We start from the raw sequence: 25,158 nt of genomic DNA, 5'->3' as shown, positions 1-25,158 counted from the left end.
TATATAGGAAACTCCAGAGAGAACTCAGTTGAGAGAATTCTCCTGATGCTCCCAAGGAAGCTAATGAATCAAAAGTCTCAGGAACAACCTGGTAAGAACACATATTGCCTGTGCCTCTCATTCCTGCTGAGCACTCCAGCACCTCACACTCGTTAGTCATCACTCACCCAAAAGTTTTCAGGGTAGTCCCTGAGATTGAGCAACTTCTGTACGACTGTTTTCCGATCTTCCTCCCACTTGCGCTTGCAGAAGACAATCTCTAGGAAATACCACATCCAGCCAATGATGGGCATGTAGGAGAGCTCCTTCTTTGCAAGCACTTTGGAACTCTGCAAGACAGAATCAAAGCAAGTCAAACACAGTTAGATCACTTAAGAGTGCACTGTGGGAATGAGACTTGTATAATTACACACAAACATATTGATTCATATTGACCAGACCCAGTTTTAACACGAGTGTAAAAGCAAAACAAAGAAAAACAGGTTTCTCTCATATGGCAAAATAGTCAAATATTATCTCAGATATCTGCACGGAAGACTTCTAGAATTAAATACATTAGGTTTTATGTTGCTCTATCCTACCCTAACACTGAAACCCGAAAGTGAAGCCAAATTCCTTCAACCATGGAGGAATACATGCAAATGACTGGAGCTGTGTCAATCAAATTTCTTAATTCAATCAGACCCTGGCAGTGGCACCTCAATTCCCTTGAAGATACCTTGAAACTATGCTTCTCCCCAAAGCTGGGGCATCTCAACATGGGGGAAAAAAAAGAGAGAGAGGCAGAAAAAAAAAAGTTACAGAGCCATTGCAGAACATCATATTGATGCCATGCACACATGGTTTACCAATAGAAGAAACTCTAAACACTAGAAAACACAGCAGAAATAATAATACTTAATTGTGTTCAATTTTGCTTATGAAAGGGCAGCAATACTTAACAGTAGTGAAATTCTCTTCAAAGCATGCTTCTGGAGTAGGAAGAAACAGAAAAGCACTCTTCCTGTCTCACAGGTGTGACAGACATTGAAGTGACTAGTCCAGATACTCCACAGGAAGTCTGTGATTTTTTCAAGCATTCAACATGTTCTGTAATCTAATCCTACTCCAGAATTTAACTCTCTGATCATCTCAGACTAAAATCCCCAAGGGAAGGAGAACTGATTCCATGTACTCCTTTCCTGTCTTCTAAGCCAGCCTACCCTGATGAGCTGTCTTGCATTTCACTTATTTAATCAATAAAATGGCACGTGTGTATTGTGTTCATAAATAAATTCAGCATTTCCAAAAAACAGTGACATTTCCTTGGAAGAAAGATGGGAGTAATTAGAGTCCAGTTTCTGACCATGATATTATTATAAGATAGCCCATCAAAAAGCTCTGCAGATGGATTCCAAGACATGGCATTTGAATAGAAATTACTTAGTGGTAGAAGTTGCCATCAATAGAAAATATTTACTTCTATTTTTTTTAGTCACTCTTATTCATTTAGCTGCTACAGCAAGAGACTTGACCTAATTCTTTATCTCAGCTCATTTTTTTTTCATTTGTTCTCTTTCCTTGAGAAGGAAAATACTTTAAATAATTAAGCTATCTAAAAGATCATAAGACTGGAAGGCATGTGCACATCACACAGCTTCATCAGCAACTGTTACACAGAAGCAGAACAGAGGATGACAGAGAGTTTCACTTCTAAGAATGCAGGAACCATCTCTATCAAATGATTTAATGCTTTGTAATAGTAGTGCTCCCTCTTGAGCATTTGAGAATTTCATAATTTCAGTGACAGGCTCAGATCAGGACTCCAAACCCACTGCTCCCCTGAGAAGTAGCTGCAGTAATTTTATTTTAAGCCATGGTGTACATTAGTCCCCATTACATGACAGCAGCAATGCTGAACCCAGCCTCCTCTTCCAGCTCCCCAAACTGGGCACAGAGAAACAGGCTCTCCTTTTACCACTTCCCTGCACAATGAGGCCAACAGCAGCTCTATTACCACACCCCCCACACACACAAAAGAGAAGAAACCTCAGTGTGTTCTTAAAGTTTATTTACAATAAGTGTTCAGTGTCATAAGAAACTTTCATAAACTAATACAAGTGTACTCTGCATAGAGTGCACAAGACCTCCAGAACACAGAGTCAGAACAGACAATGTAATAGTCCTCCTGCAGATTTTGAAGGGCAGAAATTATAGTCCAAAAAGCTAGCTAAAATAACTGTTTCACCATACCTACTTTCTAATACTTTACATATTTTCAGAAGAGCACGAGTTACACAAGAGGCAGGAGAGAAGTCGCACTTGGCTCAGTGAAACCAAGAAAGGATCCTGTGAGAGCAGGTGTTCTGCAGCACAGGTATAACCCCAAAATCACAACGTCTGGGCTTATTCTTTTTCTGTGCTGATGAATTTTTAAAATTTAAAAGCACTCCTTTAGACACGTGTGAGTATGGCTCCTGAGATGCACATAAAAATAAACTATATCACCTCACGCTACTTTATGCACCCATCTGTTCTAGGAGTAGAAGGAAGGCTAACAACAGAACTAATTAGACAAAGGAAACTCCTCAGTGCATTTTGCTGGCAAGGATGCTCCTGTGAGGGAGGAATACATTAGGTCTCCCCTCAGAAGCTGCCATACAGATTGGGGAATGGGCTGGTGGAAAGCAGTGCTGCAGGAAGGGACCTGGGGTCCTGGTCACTGGCAAGATGAACCTGAGCCAGCAGTGCCCTGACAGCTGGGAGGGCCAACCCTGTCCTGGGGGCATCAGGCACAGCATCACAGCCAGGCAAGGGAGGGGATTGTCCTGCTCTGCTCTGAGCTGGGGCAGCCTCACCTCCAGTGCTGGGGGCAGTTTTGGGTGCCACAATGTAAGACATTAAACTATCAGAGATTGTCCAAAGGAGGACATGGCCTTGAGGGGAAGCCATACAAGAAAAGCTGAGGTCACTTGGTCTGTTCTGCCTGGACAAGACTGAGGGGAGCCCTCACTGCAGTTACAACTTCTTTTTGAGGGGAGAAGGAGGGGCAGGCACTGATCTCTGCTCTGTGTGACCAGTGACAGGACTCGAGGGAATGGCCTGGAGTTGTGTCAGGGGAGGTTTAGGTTGGATATTAGGAAAAGGTTTTTCATCCAAAAGTTAGCACTAGAACAGGCTCCCCAGGGAAGTGGTCACAGCACCAGCCTGACAGAATCCAAGAAGCTTTTGAACACTTTCAGGCACCTGGTGTGATACCTGGGGACACTGTGCAGGATCAGGAGCTGGACCTTGTGGGTCCCTTCCAACTCTGCATGTCCTATGATTCTGTGATCCCTCTCACAATAACTAGAGCTGTAACTAGTGCTGTTCTGGTTTCTACCCATGCACTGCTCCTGTGAAAATACCTTGGGAGAAAAATGCAACTCTAACTGACTTCAGCCACTAACTTTTCCTTTACTAAAGTCCTTTGGTAAACACGTGACAGTTACCTCTAACCTTCAAATTCAGCTTGTTAAACAGAAAAATAACCATTAAAATCACTGATTTATTCCATGTAAGTTGCCTTCTTGAAGGAAGTCAAACACTTTCAGAATGTTTGTAATGCTCAGAACTGTGTAATTTCAACAGATATTTAATGAAATTACCACTGGACAGGAACAACTTATCTATCTAGTGATAACATTTTAATCCAGGTTAATTTAATTTGGCCAAGTTTATCCAAATGAGATACCCATGAAGCTCTCCTTTCATGACTGACTGCACCAACATCACCATAAAAAAGTATTTTTACAAACTTGCTTTAGTGCATCTGCCAACTATCAGTCAAAGAAAGATAATCTTGATTCTACATGTCCAGCCTCAATTATTCAACATGTCTTGTTCAAAGAACACAACAAAATCATGAAATCAACATGCAAGCAGAAAGTGTCCAACAAAACTTGTTCCTGAGTTTTAAAACAAGTTAATTGTAGTGGAAACCATTAGCAGCAATCTGCCTCGTAAGTTACTTGCTCTGCAGACTGCCTTCAGCACTGACATACTTTCAATGATTCTGATTGCTCTACTTTCAAAATGTATCACTCCTTCATATTACACTCTCTGGGTCATCATGATAGCAAGGTATGCTTCTTTAGTCCCTCAAAGCCAACATTCCAGAAATTTAGTTATGTTCCCAATTCATCATGTTTCATATTGAGTAAAACTTCTCCATGCTGAAAGGTAACACAGACTTATCTCTAGCAAGCCTGATTTTGTCTTTTTACCACCTCAAATCTAGTTTAAAGCTGTTAATATGTTAAAATGCACAAAACCCCTGCTGTGCCCATACACCTATTAGTCTTGTACAATAATACAAAAAAGTGTCTTCTCACATCTACATTTAAGGCCACACTCAGCTTTTCAAACAGAAAGCTTCAGCATAAGCAACTCTCAAATAAAATTAAATTACCTGACATATGGAACAGGCAGTTAAGGTTAAAACCAGCAGGTTTAGCTTTAAAGCACAGGCAATTTTTGCCAATATTAATGTCTTTATCTCAGACAACAGGCTGTTAAAGTTACTAAAAAAGCTGTTTTATTGCTGCTTCGTCGGACTAAACAACAAAGTAGTGAATCCAGGCAGGGAACATATTAAAGTGCTTTTGGTAAGAATCCTGAATAACAGCTGCCTCCTCAGAACTTGCCCATGTCCTGATTTTGAGTTCTGGTGTCCAGTGGGTCGTTTTTCAAGAGGATGGTTAGCAACATACCTTGAGGAAACCAAGGGCTACTAATGCATTTAATGGGGACACAGTGGCTAGGCTATCCCAGCTAGGTAAATCCTGGGACTGGAACGGCACAGACAGGAAAAGGGAAGGACACAGCAGAGAAACTCTTAGCATACATGTGCAAGACCTGAGTCTTTAGAAGAACACTCAGGTTCACAAACCTAAAAACAGGCCAAGACTATGCCACTCTCACTCCATGTCCCAAAAACAGAAAAAAAACCCCAAACCTAACCCACACAGATAAATCAAAGCCACACTGACAGAGCTTTATAAACTCATAGTAATAATGCAATTTGGCTATAAGGAGAAAACCAGTCCAGGAGAAGAGATACAAGAGAAGGAGCAGACAAATGCACAGATTGAATGTTTCAATTAAGACCAGAAAAGGCAGCTTTCAAAAGGGAAAGACTTTTTTTTTTTTTCTTTTTTTTCTTTTTTTTTTTTGGCAACCAAAGGAGCAAGACAGGTTTAAGGATGTTTAACATTGTTTTCAAATAAACAAAAACAATGTCTGGGTTTCTGCTGGAATAGAGCTGATTTTCTTCCCAGTAGCTGTGTTTTGTGTTTAGGAGGAGAATAATGTTGATAACACATGGATGTTTTAGCTGTTGCTAAGCAGTGTTTACACTACATCAAGGACTCTGGCTTCTCACCACCCTGCCAGCGAGTAAACTGGCAGACACAAAGAGCTGGGAAGAGACACAGCAGGACAGCTGACTCAAACTAGCCAAAGGGATACTCCATATCATTTGATGTTATGCTCATTATATAAATTAGGGGAAAAGATGACTGGGGACTTCTGCTAAGGAACTGGACTGTGGAGAACAACTCCATTGTGGATCATTTGTTTTATACACTCTGATTCTTTTATCACCATCATCGCTATCATTATTTTTGTCCCTTTTCTGTCCTATTAAATTCTACCTCAATCCCAAATTCCACCCCCCTCCCCCACCCCACAGGGGGCAGGGAGTAAGCAAGTGGCTGTGTGATGTTTAGCTGCTTGGATGGTTAAACCACAACGACCAAGCAAAAAATTACAACATTTAAGGGCATCAATAAAGAAATGTTCAAGCTGTGTAATACTGAAAGTTTGAACACATGCTTGTTACACTCTTCAGAGTGTTACTGTTGTCTGCCAGAGCTGCAGAGCACAGTTGGATGTCACAACAAAGCCATGCTGCCTGCTGCAGCCAAGCAGTCAATTCCAACTCCTATGGCTCTAAACTGGCTTCACCTTTTCCCTCCTCCCCCTTCCCAGCCATCTCTCCTTTCTTCACTGGATTAGTTAAGGCATAAAAGAAACAGAAAGAGTATCTAAAGCATCACCAGATAGGGCAGACAAGCATCACAACAGACTCAGGGGACTGCAAATGCAAGATTTCCTTTCCAGCAGCAGCGGACATGACATCAGCTGAGTAAGATGTTGGATGATATCCAAAGTTTGCATAGAAACTTCACAGAGTATACAATTAAACACCACTAAATATAAACAACCATTGGCTCAAAAAGTCCCTGAGCTACAAAACACTGGAGGCTGTGACACCTCAGAAAGCCCTCTGTACACCTGCCTCTTTCCTATAACTCCTTTCCTAAACATCAGCCCTAATGGTTCTTAACATTCCTACCTGTGCTGCCACACCATGCCCTGAAACTTGGCACAGTGGAAGCCATGTAAGGCAGCACAAGCCAAACCAACCTGCACCCCCATCACTGCACAATCACCTACCCTTGCACAGGCCCAAGACAAGTACCAGTATACCAACACAGACAATCCCCACGAAACACAGACAAAACACAGGAAAATAAATCACTGTTTGGCACTTTCCATTCTTTATGGTTATTTTAACAAGGCTTAAGAAGAACTTGGGCTGGTTGCCCTGAGAAGGAAATGCACTGCTTTGTTAAATAAAGACATCTCTGCAAATAAGGGCACGTGGAAACGATTTCTTCCAGGAACAGTTTCTGGGAAGTAAAACCACAGTACATTACTCAGGACTGAAATAATTTTGTGCTGGTTTTAGTGTTGGCTGTTTGGGTCTTTTGTTTGTTTTTGTTTTGTTGTTAAAAAAAAAAAAAAAAGCAAAACCACAATCAGCATATATCTGTTCCTAAAATAATCCTAATATTAGCATAAATGCAAACTGAGTAATAAATGCAAGGAGCCAAAAAAAGAAAAAATATTTTTGTTAGTGCAGCACAGTAATTTCAACAGTTGTTTCTGCAGTGTGGTTTCCTTATGTGTAGGTAAGAACATAAAAAACTAAAACAGAATCCTTATTAACTTGGAAAACTATTGAAAACAATTGCAGCTAGTGAGATTCCATCCTACCACAGCAACAACATAAAACAAGGTATTTTTGACCGTGTAGGCCCTTATCACTATGTACAGAAAAAAATCCTTCCATTTTTTACATTGATGTTTTCTGAAGAAGCACCAGACCCTCAAAAATACAGCTTTATTTAGAGAACTCAGGCCATTTGGCTTACAAAATTAGACAGACTGCACTACAGCACACTGTTTTTTGCACTTCCACATGCCTGCTAGGAACAGGTTTCCCTACATCTCCTACTGTTCCATGCCATCCTCCAGCTCTGTGCTCAAGCCCTAGACAATATGGCAGAAGTGTTATTCAGAAGCCAACAGCCAGTTTGGTTAAACGAGAAGTCTGTAATGCTTAGGTTCACTTTCCTCCACTTTTAAGGCCCCTTTTTATGTTCTTGTTAAACAGACTGCCATTATTGTAATTTGGAAGTGACAGAAGTGGCACCTAAATGTCCAGAAAATGTAAAGAGTCCAAAGGGAAGGCCACATAAATTAGAGGTTCACACAATCCAAGGTCAGGACTTTTGACAGTGCCCAGTATCAAAGCTAGAAGGATGCTGCAGAAAACTGCCAGAATCAGTCATTAATCTTCTTTCTTATAAGGAGGAACCCTTATCTAAATCTTTTATAGACAGAGAATATTGTCACCACCACAGAATGAAGGTCAGGTGGTGAATTATCCCCATGATCTGACAGGGGAAACAAAAAAGCAACCCTGAGCACAAATGCACTTAATGTAGCTTAATGTAGCACTGTATTCAACCATTAATAACTCGTCCTCTCTCATCCCTTATTGCTTTTAGCTGGCCACTGCTTTCACTTAAGATGGCTGCTCTTTCATTCTGAGAGAGGCAGGCTACATCATTCAAACTCTAGCTGTGGATTTGTAAGACTACACTGGAAAAAGCAAACAAATTCCATAATTTATCTAGGAAAGAATCACGGGATAGCCCATCTTTATGCAGCACAATGAACTGCTATAGTTACTTAGTAAATACGCAGAGAGAAATAACTGTAATGATCTCCACAGGTTAAGAAAATATCTCCTTCATCAGCTATAACTGTAATGCTTTTAAAATTTCTGTGGTTTCCTGAGCCATCCTGTCTCCATATACTTGTATTGCACTGCTTTAGGTTCACCTCTAATTCTGGACAGCAGCCGAGTGAAATTTGAGCACGAATCTGTTAATTTAAAAACACAATTCACTTATTTTGGGGATTTTTTTTTCACATCCTAGGAGATTTATCTTAAATACTGAGTAACTCACCCCCAAGACCCCAAATCTCTCACAAAAGTTCCAACCACAGAGAAAGTCAATTTCAAAGTTGTGATTAAGGATTACGATGGCATTCTCCTTCCCGTACTTGTGGTAATCCTTTGGGTCAGTGTAAAGGGTGCAGTCGGTGCCTGACCACCATTCCAGCAACATCACCATCTCTGAAAAAAAGAATGAGAACTATGTGAATGCACACAGTATAGGCAAAACCACAAATTAGTAACACATTAAAAACATCAGCCACCTCAATAGCATGTGGCAAAGAAAGTGCTTTAATGAACACGTAAGAGGGCTGTTTAAAACACAGCTATCTTTACAAGCTGGAAAGTGGTTTCTCAGCAGTATCCTAGTGACTATCATATGCCTTTCATTTCCTATTTGCTTGTGCCATTATCAAGCACAGGCTTGTACTGTACTCTTTGTATTTGTTTGCTTGGAACTTTAAGTCTGACCACAAGACTTGTAAATCAAACCTTTATTAGCAAAATCACTCTGGTCTGGGGCACAGGAAGTTGAGGTGAGTCAGGAAAGCCAAGAAGCTCGGAGAGCTCTATCTCCATGGATATGGAAAAAGAAAATCTAAAAGCAATGGTTCTCCTAAAGCAACCCATGTCTTGGGCTGCGGGGTACCATGGGACTAAATGAAAGCTGTCAGTTTGAGACTGAAAAGGAGTTAAGGGACACGTTTGCTTCCTGTCAAAATTGTCAGGAAAGTCCTGAACCAAAGCAAAGGTCTAATGCAAGGGGTTATGCTTTGTTAAGTGAAACATATCTCCCTGGTGCCACATGAATGCCTCTGCTGGAAGGATGAGACATTCAAGATGCTCTCCTAGCTTAACACAAGCCTGAAGGCACCAAAAATGCTCATTCACCTCAGGAAAGAACAAAACCAGGCCAGTCTTTGAAACACATTTGAATTCCTTTCCATTTTGGTCCCCTACTGGTCACAACTAGGGACAGAAAACAGAAACCAGCCAGAAACCAGGAACAGGTCTACATTTCCAGTCATCCAGAGTAAAATTAACTGCCTGAAGCTCTTGGATGACACTGTGCTGTACACTGGAGAACAGGCATTAATGATGGGAATGAATTCTATCTAACAGTGCTACAGGCAGGCTAATAGACAATATCTATTCAGGTAACATTACCTTAATATGATAAAAGCATGTTTATGATATAGATAAATGTCAGTCCATCTGCTTCCTTCTAATCAGGGAATGTTACCACTACTGCAGCAGGAGTACATTTTACTCAATGCATCGAAACAGTAGCCTGAGATGCGGAGGGAGACCTAAACTGTCACATGCTAACCAGGGAATGGCAGATGTCACTGATCGCAAACTAATTTTTCAGTGAAAACCAGCTGAGAAGATACAGAAGCCTATACCTTGAACACTTCCTCTGCAAAGAGCTGCCTTGTGAAACACAATTAATGTATCTTTCTAAGGTCAGAGCTTTCTATTAGATTTATACTGGAAATAAAAGCCCTTCACTCCCCGAAACACAACAAAATTGAATAATAGGTGGGGGGAAAAGCCTATCCCACATTGTAATTTGCAAACTTTTTTTGAATCTACAGTCATATCCTAGGGCAGAACACAATCACAGTAAAGGAAATATATCAGTGACAGGATTAGATCTTTTGCTTAACTAGCAATCCAACTAAAAGAAAAAATCACTGCCACATGACTTCCCCTCTTTTTAATATCTACTGCCATTAAATCTGTTTCCTGGGGGAAAAAAATCAAAAAGGCAGAGATGGTGATGGTAAGGCTCTCTTGACAAAAAAGCCAATTTTACCTGAGAAAAAGTCCTCCCACTTCAAGTGCAGAATTTTCATGTATTTTGTCTTTTATTGAGGAATTTGAGCAAAACTAATAACATATCTTGAATCTCACTACACAGGTGTGCCACATGCATAGAGCTCTTCACTTTTATATCTCCAGTTTCAAACACATTCCAAAAAAGCACAGGCAAAAATATTTCTAGATGTCCCTTGATTTTTCAGGTTTCACATAAGCAAGATTTTTGCTGCAGGCACTGAACACCACTGTACTTAAATACAGTAAATACCATCTGCCAGGATCTAATATCTTCACATGTTTCTTTCCCCCATCTTTCCTACTCTTTCTTTCCCCTTCTTCCTAGCCTCCTTTCTCCTTGTGGATCTCAAGCAATGATAAGTACTGCCAGTTTGTGCTACTCTTGCATTGTGTCATCAGCTTACTTCCACAGAAATTTATTACCCAGCAACCTGCTGTGGTGGCTCAGCCACACAAGGTCACCCGTTCACACTCTCCTCCCTCCTTCACAGTACAGACATGATCAGAGGACGTTTCTCCCTTTGTACACCAGCTATACTGTATAAGCACAAATCAATTGCTAAGAGGGAAGAAAAAAATATTCTTTGACCCCTTTAATGAGCTTCTGGAGTTTCAACACCCCAACTGAGCTGATGAATACATATTCTGCCACATCATGAGGGTTCCCACCTTTCAAAGTAAATCCTCCAGCGACACTGTCAAACAATTATGGCAAAGGAAGGGAAAAAACCAAAGGAACTTGAAATCTCTGCTCCTTGCTTTGAAGGCAGAGTCCCTGCAGTGCATTACAACTAGCTTCAGAAGAAGCTTATGGCAGAGAGAAATCATGACATCAAATACTTAATATGGATATCCCTATGTGCTTATGAATTTTGAGGTTTTTTACCTGTCTGAAATGAAAAAAAAAAGTACTCATCTGCTTCAAAGAATACTCCTACCTCCCCCAAGAGTAGCTTGTTTCCTCGCCCTTCACTGCACAAATCTGAGCTGCTTCAATCCCAGCACTTCCAGAACAAGTAACTACGAGAAAAATCTCCAACGCAGAGCTGAACTGTAAGTCATTACATGAAAAATAACATTTAAGGGAAGAAGGGAAACACACAGTTTAATGAGACTTTCACCTCAAAGTTTTGCAAGAATGAGTCATTACAACAGTTACCACTGCTCTTCTGTAGAAAGTGTTAGTAATTCCTTCAGCTAACTATTCTTGATAAGGACCAGATGACCTGCTGTGGTTCCTTCCAACCTTCTCCAATTTGTGATTATGTGATAAACCATGGAAATACATGCTTACAAGATTAACTGTAAATTACCTATTTTAAAGTTCCTTTCAAAGCATAATTCTGTATTGCCTCAATAGGTACAATAATTTGAAGATCTCAAGTAAGTGCATAACCTTATTTAAAGAGCTACAGGACTGTTTCCTTCCATGACATTCTTCATCTCCTTTAATCTCTTCATTTTCTTTAATCTCTGTATCAAGGCAACATCAAGAAAAAGAACTCAGAAAATTCTTATGGGAATATATGGTAAAAACATAGCAAACTCTCCAACACAAATAAAAGCAAGATAAGTGGGCAAGCTGTGACTGTCATTTCAAAGGCTGCACTGCACAGAACACCAGGAAGGATGAGATGTCAAAGATGGGGAAAGCATTTTAAAAAATGCAAAAATAAGGCTAAAGACAGACTGACAGGTTGCATAGTCTAGAGTCTGTGCCTGTCTGTGGAAGAATGACTTGCAATAACTTACTATCTTTCCAGACTTTCAGACTACACTTATACCCTGTCTCCTTGTGCCACCGGGGTAGGAGGTAGATCTGGGAAGGAGGGAGGGGTGTGGGAAAGTGTTTTTAATTAATGGCTTATTTTACTTCTCATTATCCTGCTCTGATTTCGTTAGTAATCAATTCATATCTCTATGCACTTCCTAATCATTTCTCATAGAATGAAGTCTAGAGGTAACTAAGAAAAGCAAGTCTCTATCTCCCCTAGACTACTTAAAAGCCCTCTGTGTATCACAGACAGGGTTAAACCTCTAAATTAACTGAAAAGCTGCCTAAGAGATTTTTAAAATACTTCCAAGTATTCCTTACATAGGCTATCCTAGTGGTTCACTTTGCTGTCTAAACAGACTAGGCATTTATTTCTGGTCTCTACTTCCTTCTCTGCAGGAGCTGCAAATAATTATGAGGAAAACTTGAAGGCAGGAGTTCTGCTGGCATTGATTAGGTACATGAAACTAGAGCTCAGAGCTGAATATTGCTACATGTCTACAGGAAAATTGTTTAGAATAACTTATTATTATAAAATATATATCTTTCCCATGAGGGGCAACAAAAACTATCTCTTGGGGAAAATAACCCTGGGAAGCTGGGAAGCCAAGCAATGCCTCTCCCCCTTCCCCAAGATAAGTGGGAGGTCATTCAGGGAGCCCAGCCAGACAAAGCATCAGCTTGTTTTTTTTCAGATTCTCTTTTATGCATGTTGCACCAACAAGGTATAATGGAGTCTCTGGTTCACTCCAACACAGATGTCCTGGTGTTCCACCTATAGGAAAATGCTTAGGATGCCAGGTTTTCTGTGATTTTGTGGGTTTAAACACAAGACCGAAATCCAGCCCCCTCTTTCCTTAGCACCACCACCATGCCTTATTCCCTACCCCCACCACCTTCCACAGTTGGTGGTAAAACCATTGGTATCTGTGGCCTTGCTTCCCCTCCCTTAAAGCTGTCTTGCAGCAAGAGTACTGGCTGATGACAGGGAGGAGCTATGGGGAATCATGCACACAAATTTAAAAAGAAAAACAAGCAAAACCCTTCTCTCTTGCCTTCAGGTCTGGTTTTGCAGATTTTTGCCTCGGTCTCCTTGGAAGACCCTATAAGCAACTCCCTTGAATAACATTTCAACTAATTACAAGTCTGTGCTTTTAAGGACAGAAATCACCAACAGAGAGGAAGAAGAAATGGTGACTTTTAATTCCCCACTCATCACAATGAGTTACTGGATGTGCTTGCAAGGAGAAAGATAAGCATGGCACAGCCCTTTCATATATTCAGGTTTCAAGTCACATTCATTTCAGTGTTTGCTTGCAGGAAATTATTTTAATGTACTCTTCTTCAGCAATCATATATTCCAACACAGATGATGTGCTGCACTTGCCACAACTGACTGAGGACAGTATAGCATGTGCTGATCAAAGGAGTTAGTACAACAAACAGTGAAAGAAAACGTGCTGTTGGCAAGTTCCTATGACACCAACATTTGCTTTGTAAGGGCATGAAATCAGGCAGTTGCATCTCTTCCGGATGTGGTTTCTTGTTGTCCAAAACACCGCTGGCTTCTTCTACTGTGTGCAGAAGCAGCACCACAGAGGAACTGCTTAGCAAAGAACAAATGGTTACAGCCCATTCACTGCAAGTCACTGTGCAAAAGGAACACCAGTCTCGTTCCAATGCTTTCTTTCAAGCAGTTTCCTATACACAAGCACACACATCCCCAAAAAAATATTTTTTGATTTTTGATCCTTGGCCTGCTTGTAGGTTTTATTATTTTAAGTCTGCATATGTTTAAGAAATACTAACCCTTCCAAGCTATTTGAATAAACCATTCACTGTTATGAATGGTACATCATGACCAGTAGGTTTATTACGGAGACCTCACTTCTCCATGGGAATTAGTTATTAGCAGAAGGGAGATGACAGCCTGAAAGGAAGTGCTAAAGCTACCAACGCCAGCTAGCAAGTGACCCTGAGAAGCCTGTGAGAAGAAGTCACTGACCATCTTACAGTGCAAGTTAATTGAGAACACATGCATGTTTCCCATGTTGGTGCATTCATATGAGTAACTTCTGCCTCCTCTTAAAGAAAGCCTAATCTATAATACTCTAATACCAGTCAGAAGATAACTGGAAAGGATGATTACAAAGCTATTATTTGTCATCTTCATGATGCCTGTGTACCTCCAACACAGTATTCCACGGGCAATTCTGTCACTGATGTGTATACCTACCCTCTAAATACATACATACCAACTCTCCTTCCTCTGACAGGCTAAAGAGGTAAATAAATTAACCTTCAATCAACTGTTCTCAACCTGAATTTAATCTGAATATTGCAATTTCTCTTTTAAACTCGAATAAGGCTTTCTGCATGCAAATCCTTTCCAGTTTTTCAGGTATGTCACAACTGGTCTAATAAAAATGATACTTTTAACGACAAATCATTTACATGATCCATTTTCCGTAACCGTCTCCCAACTGTGCTCAACCAGACATCATCCCAAATAGTACAGACCAAATATGCTAGAGTCTCCTGTTCCTATGAGAACAGCCAGTGCCTGTCACAGTACTTTATGATGTCTGTCAAACAGCAAGTTTGCTCACAAGTAATTCCCACCAAACCCACGGCCTGTGGAGGAGCCCCACATCAGAGCAGGGGGATGCCGAGAGGAGGCTGTGACTCCATGGGAGACCGATGGAGAGAGGGGCCCTGCTCCGTGAAGGACTGTACCCCATGGAAGAGTGACCCATGTTTTGCCTGTGATGGTATTTAATGAGTGATTTCTCTCTTGGTTCTTACCTCAACTCATGACCACTTTGTTAAATTTTCTCTCCTCTGTCCAGCTGCAGAGGAGAATGAGTGAGAGGCTTTGGTAGGTGCCTGACACCTGGACAGAGTCAGCCCATGACAGATGCACATCAGCAATATGCTCTGCTGAGGTGGCTTGTTAGGATACAGAAGGACTCTGCAGAGTTATATTCCAAGTGGCTATGTCACAACTGCTATGTGAGGTATACACTATAAAGCAGATTTTCTGAATAAGAAACATGATGAAAATTTCTGCTCTGTCTTAGTAGAAGGAAGCATCTTATCTCAGTGAGCAGTAGCTAGTGTCAGATTCTATGAATATTAGATTATGTTTTTTATTAAATTATTCAGTATTTGATGTACACAAACCAGGATGCCTAGGACATCGAGCACAGACAGGCAGAAGAGTTGAGTGCTGAGTGAAGGCACTTGAAAAAAGTAGGTGAAAAAACTTAAAATAAGGTGTTAACTGTCCTGCAGTGATCAGTAACACAGAATTTGATAGCCCTTATCTGATTAGTTCAGGCTTGTACAGCAACCACTTTCTAAAGAGATAAACAAACAACTTTCTTTTTCTGGCACACAGACTCACCTGGGACAAAGCAAACTATCACCTGATCCATCACACACCCCTCCCTGTCATGACTTCATCAAGTATGACCCCACATCATGCCTTACCCCTGGGGTAACTTCTGTGTCCCACTGATGAAGCTGTTGAAGCAATGAAGCTTAACTGAACAGTACATATGATGTTACTCCAGCTTTCATTTGTATGGTTAGGGTGGCATATTGCTGTCTAAATCCCAAAACAGAAGATTAAATGAAAGCAGGGTGACCTATATGAAGCTTAAGTAAGTGCCATCTTAAAATGACAGAATCAAAAAATCAAATCTAGTAATTACAGAGTGGTTATAAATATTTGTCTCATAAAACACCAAATAAAAAAGTACTTGCTATCAGGTATTCAAGTTTCTACAGTTTCTTTTCAAGTATTTTCCTGATGCCCGAAAGGGATGCCAGGGAAAAAAAGGAATTTCAAATCTACCATTTCCAGGCAATGTTAAGCCATTCACTTAGTACAATAAAAGAAATTCCTCTTAATAAACTTTGTGGATGATACAAAGTCAGAACAGAGTTTAAGAATCAGATGACCTTGAGAAGTAAGGTAACATAAATGGAATTAATTTTGATGGGACATATCACTGCATCATATCTAGCAGAAGTAATAAAAATAGAGCCTCATAATATGGAAATGACTAAATACCGTTAGCACAAGAACATCCATGTCTAAAGTGTCTGAAAATACAGGCATCCAATGTTCTGAGGATTCTTTTGATTACTTTGTCAGATAAAAATGCTTAGCAGCTTTGCAAATGGAGTAAGAATAATCTTACAAACACTGCATTATACCACTGCTAGAAATTCAATTATTCAGGAACTCCTTTCTAGTCCTATTTTCTGTAATTAGGAAAAAAAGTAAGATTTTTCCAAACAGACTGCCTTACAGACCTCTCTCCTCTCTTCCAACACTGCTTGAGAAACACACTGTAGACTGAGAAACCCTTTGCTACCCCAGGCTGCAATGAACATTCACTGTACCAGGGGGAAGACAGTCTTGCAGCAATGAGCAAAGGCTTCTGTTTAAGCAGGAAAGCATCAGACAGAAACCTTTCCCAAGGAAGTTCTCTGTTGAAAATTGCCTTCCAGGAGGCCATGACCTCAAAATTTGAGTATCCAAATAAGCAAACATGAACCAAGTTAATAGATGTCAGATTTACCTTGTATTTATTCAATCACAATTGACTTCTTTGACATGAGTCATTAGCATGTCCTTAATTATAGGGTGATCAGCATTGTCCACACTCAGGTCTCATGCTGTCATTCAGAACAGAAGTACACACATTCACTTGACTGGGTTTATTTTGCCATATGCATTAGGCAAAATATTTGACTCAAGTGAATCATATTCAACTCACAGATTTAATAAGAAGACTTTTTCACAATTTTTCTCCTTCTTGCATGTATTCTTGCAATAGCCTTAATTTCTATATACACAAATTTATCCTCCTTAGTTTCAAATGAAAAAGAAAAATTGGGCTTTAGAAGGAAAGCATTTCAGAACAAGAGAGAAAATCCCATTATTTCTGATGCTCTAAATCCCTGCCACCCACACATTTTAAACTGCATTTTCAGCTAGTGACAAGAACTGACATGAATTTATCTTTGAGAAAAATGACTGATGATACAAAAAAACCTGTGAGTTGCCAAAGCAAGAAATCTCCATCACAAATTGGAAGAAAAGTAAATTAGGGAACTGAACAAAAAGTAAATTAAATCCTACAAAAATATGCAGTGTTTTTAAATAAAGCCCCTAGTAATCAAGAATTACATTTCATAGAGGTGTAAACACATAAAAAGGAGGACCTATGGTGTCTGCAGAATGGCAGAAAAAGAAAACCAGGGATAATGGCTTCTAAGGTTTCTATACTTTTCCAGTAACATTTAAATTTGGATTTTGATTTCAGATAACTGGTGTGCTCAGGAAAAATACCTACATACTTCCAGATGTAATATACCACAAACTATTCATTTTTAGATTCAAGTCAAGGCATATAACTTCTATTTAATCTTATGCACAAGATATTCTATCTGAATTTCAATAATGGAAGAAAGAACTGATCAAGTACCTGTATTATATCATCAGAGTTAATGGTGAATAACCACGGAACCTCTATCACTGAGAACACTGTTCAGAACAAAACCATTACTCATTTTTCACTTGCATTCTATGAATTCACTCTCTCTGCCTCTAATCTTACAGCATCTCATCATGTGAGGTCTTGAGAGACAAGAACTATGTCCCAGTGCTTATTTTAGCTTCTTAATCCCTATCAGTGACTTTCACAAAATGTTCTTTAGAGGGACAATAAGGTCAGAAACTACAAATCAAACAAATGACTTTCATGAATTAAAAATAAAGTACTACAGATCAAATATACCTATCAAGTATCAAGCTGTGATTTTTGTACTGAGTGCAGCCTGTAACCCTTCAAGCTGACATTATCCAAACATATAAATATACAAAAATCCCCATTTTTATCTCATGGAAGGATATAATACACATGAGAAAGTGCATATTCTGTAAGACAGACATATACCCAAAGTACACAACAATATTACACCACACTTAAGGACACAAGCGCCTCTCAATTCACATTTAGCTTGATTGTGCTTGCATTTCTCTTTCCTCAAAGCTTTTAGAAAACTAATCCACTGCTGGAACATCACAACCTGCTCAGACAGTCTGCAGATCATGTGCTCCAGCAGATGGGGATGCAAATGTGCCATGTGATTGTCTAACCTCTCAGTGCTCAAACTGAAGGGGTATCCACAAAAAAAGCATTACTGTCTTCCTGCTATGTAGTCCCAGGGGCTCAGTATAATTGCAAAAATTCCACACAAAGAGGTAATAAGCTTTTACTTTTTTCCCATATCTGGTGCAAGCAACAGTGTTGTATTCTTAGAACTATTTGTGTTGAATACTTTTCTTAGAAAACAGAGGTTTAGCCTATATGGTCAATGGAAATCTTGCATCATCAACAAGCTCCGAGTTTACCCTCATGAATTCATTTTCCAGACAGAGAACCTCTGGAAGTTACAAAAGGCAGGCTTTGCCTCTCCGGTTACTCAAGCCATTTTCCTATTCAGTGCTTTGCAAATTATGAAGAGTAGCAGCCAGGCACCATTTCAGGTTGGCACAGGAGAAACAGTTTAATAAAAGGCACAATCTAACTTGTCATAGCAGTAGTAAAATAAAGACCTGTCACACAAACAAGTCAGGCATACGTCAGGAGTAGAGAAGTATCACAAAATCATATGCATATGCACTACTGATATTTCTGACAACTTTATCACGAGTATTTCTAGCACCCTGGGAAAAAAAAAAAAAAAAGGAAACTTTTCAAGATTTAATAAGGGAATACAATATTACATAAGGTATACCAGGTACCAAATATAATTCCATGACAAATTGATCAAAACTGTAGAGGAATCCCAGGGAAAAAAAAAAAAAAAAAAAGCAGCCTACTGCAAGGCAGTTATTTCCTAAAATTTTCCTTTCTGAATTACCTTTACCACCTTTGTTGCCTCAACTTTCTCAAAATGAAGGACATGCAGGATCCATGTGACCCACCAACTTGGATACAGCATTTATCAGCTTGCAAAACAACAAGGGTTTCTCACCTTTCAGGCCACACACACTACTGATTTACCATGGATCAGAATACTCTGCTTTACCTCATGCAGGCTGATACTTCCTCTTTGTTAAAGAAGACCTACAGCTTTTTAGAAACAACTCTGCTTGAAGGCCATCCAGACTTCTCACAGGATTTCAAACAAGCAAAATTAAGAGAGGCACGGTAACAGCATCAGCTCTATCAGATCTATCAAGTGCAGACTGCACTTTTTATGCTGCCAGCTGGCACTATGCCAGAGATCTCTGTGGTTCTGTGCAGGCAATTTGGATCATCTCTAAGGCTTTGCCTAAAAAGCTGGAAAGCAGAAAGCTGGTGCAAATAAACACTACTTAGCGTTTGAGTTTACCAAGCTGCATTTGAAAAGCTTTGACAAGAACCTTCTCTGGTATTAGTACTGCTGGTTCAATGTCTTTGCAACATCTTACACCACAGCAGAACTAAGAAAAAGGAACAGGAAGAGCCTTGAAGTCCTTTGTCATTAGGGGCTTGTAATTTGAAAATGGTGTAATTTCTACCAGTTAAAATATATTTCTCCAAGTGGAACTGCCATGTAATCCAACTGCAGTGGAAGAAACATCAGCTTTTTCAGCTGAAGGACAGAAAACACCCATCTCCTAGGTTGCTGAGAGCATCATTCCTTTCAGGTTTTTTCTGACTGCCAAGGGTGTGACTGAGAAGCTTGTAAGACAACCTCTTAGCTTCAGCTAGATGTCATGCAAAGGTTTTTCCAACATCCTGCCTCTGTGGGACAAAGCTTGCATGCAGGCTTCCACAAGGAAAAACTCAAGCCACACTCATCCAAATCTAGACATTGCAGTTTATCAGATCACTCCTTGACTTAGTAAAGCAGTGGGTAAGCGAGCAGATCTCAAGGTTCAACATGGAAGACAAATGATTTAGGAACTTTATGCAAGAGGTACATACTCTTGAACAAGAATACAGCTTCTTCTACTAAGAGTTTAGTATTAAATCTGAAGAGCAAGTCTCTGCTCTTAGTGAAGAGAAACACAGCTGAACAGCAAAGAAAAAATACATCTAAAAGAAGCTTCAAAATGTTGTTTTAAAATACACTTCATTTTTGCAAATCAGAGTTGGCCAGTTATCAAAAAGGAAGGTGGACAAGAGGGAAGGTTTCACCTGCCATCTACCATTCCTGGGAGGAGGGAGACAGAAGGAGCCCTAGGCTGGCCAGAGCCCACTGCCCATCCCTTAGATGCAGAGGCTTAAGGCAGGGTATGCAGGGTACAGAAGCAGTCTTCAGGCAAGCATGCAAGAAGTGTTTTTTCACAGAGCACAGGGCACACACAGGTTGCTGAAAGAGGAGCTCACTGGTAGTTGCTCGAAGGCATGCACTACACAGAGGCAGCCTGTGACTAGAATGATATGCTGAAAGGAACGCTTCATGAAGTATATCATTTTGAATATTAAAGTACAAACAAAGCTTTCACTTTAAAGGGGTAAAAAATCACCTCCCCCAACACTTACTAATTTGTCAACATAACTTCAAGATAAAAATCACAGATTAGGAGAGAGACCAAGTATATTGTGCTCTTAAAAAACAAACCAAACCAAAGATTGATGGTGTACAGATTTTTTCCCTCCACTTTTCTTCATTTCCTTCAAACACACACTAACATTTACTTAAGTTGGCCAGATTCTCAACTGGCATAAAAATAATCTTTGTCTTTGGTCTAGTTACTGTTAACACCATGCTGAGTTACACAAAATAAGGATTATACTCATCACACCTACTACAAAGCTAACTAAAGCTTTATCTGTGCTTTGATCTTCTTACCAATTTCACCTCAGTGCTTGCTTAGTCATAGAATTAAAAACCGACATATACATGTGCATAAAGTGGTTAATGTACTAAGTGAAAAATGCATTGCTTTATTGAAACATTATGGCTGTAATTTTGAAGGCTGACATCACATAATGATAGTTCTGGTGCTTGCTGTGTCTTGGCTCCATTGCCAAGATCCATTTGATTTTCTTATAAAATTAAGACAACAAAACACATTAATAAAAAGGGGATTCACCCTTTTTGATGGGTTGTCATCATCAGTTTCTCAGATGAAATGCACAAAACAAAATAAACTACAAACAGTTTAATATGGCCAAGCCAGCATTCCTGTAATGCAGCTGAGCTCAAATTGCTTTGGGAAGCAAGATCAGAATCAGATTTAATGCAAGATCTTAAATGCACAAGCCTTCATAGTACATGGAACACCAGAGTGGGCTTTCCTCATAGGGGCTATGACAGGAATCAAAAACTTGTCGTTAACACCTGTAAATTAAGGCATGTCTCTAGTATTTGAACCAGCATTTGATCTGGGCACAAGCCTTGGACAGGATCCTTCCAGTTACTGCATGTACCACCTCACTTCCTACCTTCACTCCAGTTCCCATTCCCATACTGCCCTCCCTCTCCAAACACATACACATCATTCAAGTTTCATCACACAGATTCTCTCTTTCTTAATATCCATAAAATGTAAAATTCAGTATTTCTTCAGGTGAGGAAGAAATTTTAAGTCAGCATATGTAGTCTTGAAAAAACTTTCAAGTGATCCTTCCTGCTCTAGTGCAGTTCTGAGCTAGAAGAGTGGAGAAATATGAAAATAAGTTTTGTTCATTTCTTTAGCCACTGCTCCTTTTAAACTACCTCCATGCCACCAGTTACAAAGCAACCATCCTTCAGAAAAAAACCAAAAAATAGCTGCACACTTCAAATATTTAATTTCACAGCTTTTTTCTGCCTTTTATCCTGACACAATCTGCCTACAAAACAGCTTCTTCTCTCCAAGTTACACAGTGTATGGAACAAAGCCAGCCTCACAAGTACAATGGGTTTAACACACATACAGATCTGCAGTAGTCAGTGTTTTGAAATGCTCTTTTCAAATCCTTTGGGAAAATTAATTATTTAACAGCCACGTGTCAAAGATATTTGTCTCACATCTGAAGGCTCCTCTTATCCTTCTTCCCCAAGGAATTTAGCAGTACTCCCACGTTTCAACAAACCAACAGTTCCTGGCTTGGTAACAGGACCAGTCAGTGCAGATAACAATCAACCAGGCATTTTCTCCTGGTGCTTTGTCCACCTGGACAGTCCCCAAAGGTCAGCACAAAGCTCCCTGTTGAAGGCCTAATGAAGCAGTGAAGGGAGCAGCAGGAATGACCTTGCAAACATAATACCAGCAATCAGTAACGGTGCCTTTCCAGACAGACAAGTTGGTCTCAGAGGTTTTTTCTGCTACCATTTATTTTCTCATATCTCAAGGAAAGACATCCTACAGAAGTACCCACCTGCAATAGGCACTGCTTATATATGAAAGCAGAAAACCTTCCTTTTTTCAGTCTTCCTTGCTTAAAAATGCAATCATGATTGCAGGACTTTTTACAGCAAGAAATCAATGACAAGTTGGAAATAAAGGAGACTCCAGCATCCTGACTCTATATGAAGGTCAAAGACAGCATTATCATTCCCAAACTATTTAGGGTACTCAATTTTATTTTTCACTTTCTAATACTGTTCACAGGGAGCACCTTTGAAAAACAGTCCTGAAGATTCCTATGGCACTCAAATATCCTATGCCACACAGGAGGAACACAGGAGCATACCACTGCTCATAAAAGAGGCCCAATACCCATCCCCACCTTCCCAACACAGAAAAATAACTTTTCAAGGACTTGCTCGCATACACTGAGCAACAGCATAGGGCAGCTCTTTCCCAAAAATTTTAAGTCAATAAATCCAACATGTAACCCACACAGCTTGGACTGCTTCTGGGATAATGCACTTACATAATTATCTATTTATCAACTATCACTTGATTTCCACATGAAGAAATCTATCACATCTCAAAGATTCGTGAACATGCCACTCAAGCTTTTTTAATTCTCACCTGACAACTGCATATATCAAAAAGAAGCTACAAGCTACCACTGTAATAACCAGAGAAATTTAATTCACCTTTCAAGAAAGCCTGAATTTTAGGCATGAATTAATGAAGAAAACGTAGGAGAGACAAGCTTCATGGTAAGCTTTAATCCAAGCAGAAATTTTCTGAACTCTCTGCATTTTAAAATAATACTGAAAATATAATGTACTACTAAAAGGAAAATACACTATGGTCTCAATTTTAAACTAGAGAAATTAAGTACATAAACACAAAGAAGTATGTCAGCTATTTTGCCTGTATCTCCTTCCTTTATGAGAACAAAAATGCAATACATGCTTAAATAATAATGTTTTAATTTATATATTTTGGTGGATAAAAATATAACTCAATCCATACAATGTAAGCATTTTTCTGAATGCTGCAAGCTTAACATCTCCCTCCCTATCTTTTGCCTTTGTACAAAGAATAGAAGAAGTCTGTCGTATAGGCCCTAGAGATAAATGATATGAGTTTGAAAGTAACAGATTCTTTAGTTCTCTACAGTTAGATTTCCAGTATAGAGTACTCAGAAAACTGCACAGGATTAGCACACTGCACATCTTTAGAAGAGATACTCTATGAGCAAAGGGAAATACCTGGAAAATGTCAGAGAATGGTATGAGATTCCTAGGAGAAAAAAAAAATCCAGTAGGATAGAAGAGTAGCTCATTTTCAGCAGAAAAGCTGTATTAATGAGAGTTCCTGACAAAACTCTCCCAGCTGCAGCTTTCCAAAAAACAAGGGTAAGCTTTAGAAGTGCCATCAAGAAGTTGAGTTGGTATAATCACTATTTTTCCTTACCTAACACAGGCAGATACATTAATTCATCAAAATCTTTCATTAGCAGTATATATTGATCTGGAGATCATTTTAACAGGGTCATATAAACACAGCATAAGAGCAGTACAAAATTTATGCAAAATGAAAAATCTCTCATGTATTAGGAAGCCTACTTGCTTTTAACTCCCAGAGAAAACCCACACTTGGAGATGCAATATACAGGAGATTCAATTTGGAAACACAGCTAAGTGAACTGAGAACCATGAGAGAAAAGAAATGTTAGTTATTGACACTTGGTGCAATTTGCTTGAGTACAGAAAAAGCACACTGAAGAACTGATATAAGTGTACTAACTGAAGAGCAAAACAATCTGTACACAAACAATTGCACTGTAATCTCTTTAAGGTTCCTTATTTTGTTTCAAATGTTATTTTGGCAAGGAACAAGGTAGGTCTGGAAAAAAGGTAACTGCCTTTCTGAAACCATGCAGATGAAAAAATTGTTTTGCACACATTTTTATTTGGCTTCTTATTCACAGTTAAAGGATTCCTCCTCCTGAATACGGTGTTGGAAGAAACATGTTTATGCATATGCTATTCTGAGATGGAAAAGGAAATTCAGCACCAGTCTCAGAAGTGAGAAAACAATACAATCCTTAAGTAAGAAGCCTTAACCTGAAGGTTGCAAGCAAATCACAGGAAACAAACACCTAGCCACAGAAGAGTGCCAAGCATGTGCACTGAGAAGCTTTCATCTGAAGTGTCACACTGAAAAACCTTAAGTATCTGCTGAGAGGACCTACTGGTTCCTACTGGCTAGGAAATCTTCCTGCAAAAAATCAGTCAGATACCATATACTTCTACTGAACCAATTGATGAAATTCTTGTTATGGGAAGAGCCTGAAAACCTTCAATGAAAACTTGCTGCTATGTGACCATGATTTGGGATAAGGAAGAATCACTTAGAAGAATCACACTTTCAGGGGTGCACATTGCCCAGAAGGAAGCAGGATGAGGTAGATGATATAGCAAATGAGACAAGACAATGCACCTCACTTGGATGTTACACCAGTAGATCTCTTCCCTGACCCAACACAGGAGAATTCAGAGTTCCCACAGTAAACCTTCCTGTGGAGGTGCTTCCCTGGAGAGGGTTGGATTACTCCTAGCTTGTATTTGCTTGTAACTGGTGATGACTGAGCTACTCTCTGCATCTTTGCATAAAGTTTCCACATCACTAAGGGACTATCCTTCATTTTTCAGTACCATTTCAGCACTAAACTCAGACCTATAGCTAAAATGAGGTTTCTACAAATACAATTTTTTGTGATATTCACCCTTAATGAATAAACAACTGCAGCATCAGAATGTCTTCAGATTCTGTGCTATACCATGGGTCATTAGATATCGTGTTCCT

General features: G+C 39.6%; 1 protein-coding gene across 2 annotated transcripts in view; it reads right to left on the bottom strand.

Moving 5' to 3' along the window:
* AGPAT4 (1-acylglycerol-3-phosphate O-acyltransferase 4) overlaps positions 1-25,158 on the bottom strand; it is a 69,267-nt gene that overhangs the window by 23,785 nt on the left and 20,324 nt on the right. For both annotated transcript variants that reach the window (XM_079333466.1, XM_079333467.1), the window contains 2 exons: positions 8,343-8,512; positions 168-329 (listed from right to left, as the gene is read on the bottom strand). In XM_079333466.1, coding sequence (XP_079189592.1) covers positions 168-329; positions 8,343-8,512 — 332 coding nt within the window. The remainder of the gene's footprint in view (positions 1-167; positions 330-8,342; positions 8,513-25,158) is intronic.

This window comes from Erithacus rubecula (genome assembly GCF_903797595.1).
Source record: "Erithacus rubecula genome assembly, chromosome: 2".
Lineage (NCBI taxonomy): Eukaryota > Metazoa > Chordata > Aves > Passeriformes > Muscicapidae > Erithacus > Erithacus rubecula.
The sequence above is the reverse complement of the archived record's forward strand: the minus strand, read 5'-3'. Positions and strand labels throughout refer to the sequence as shown.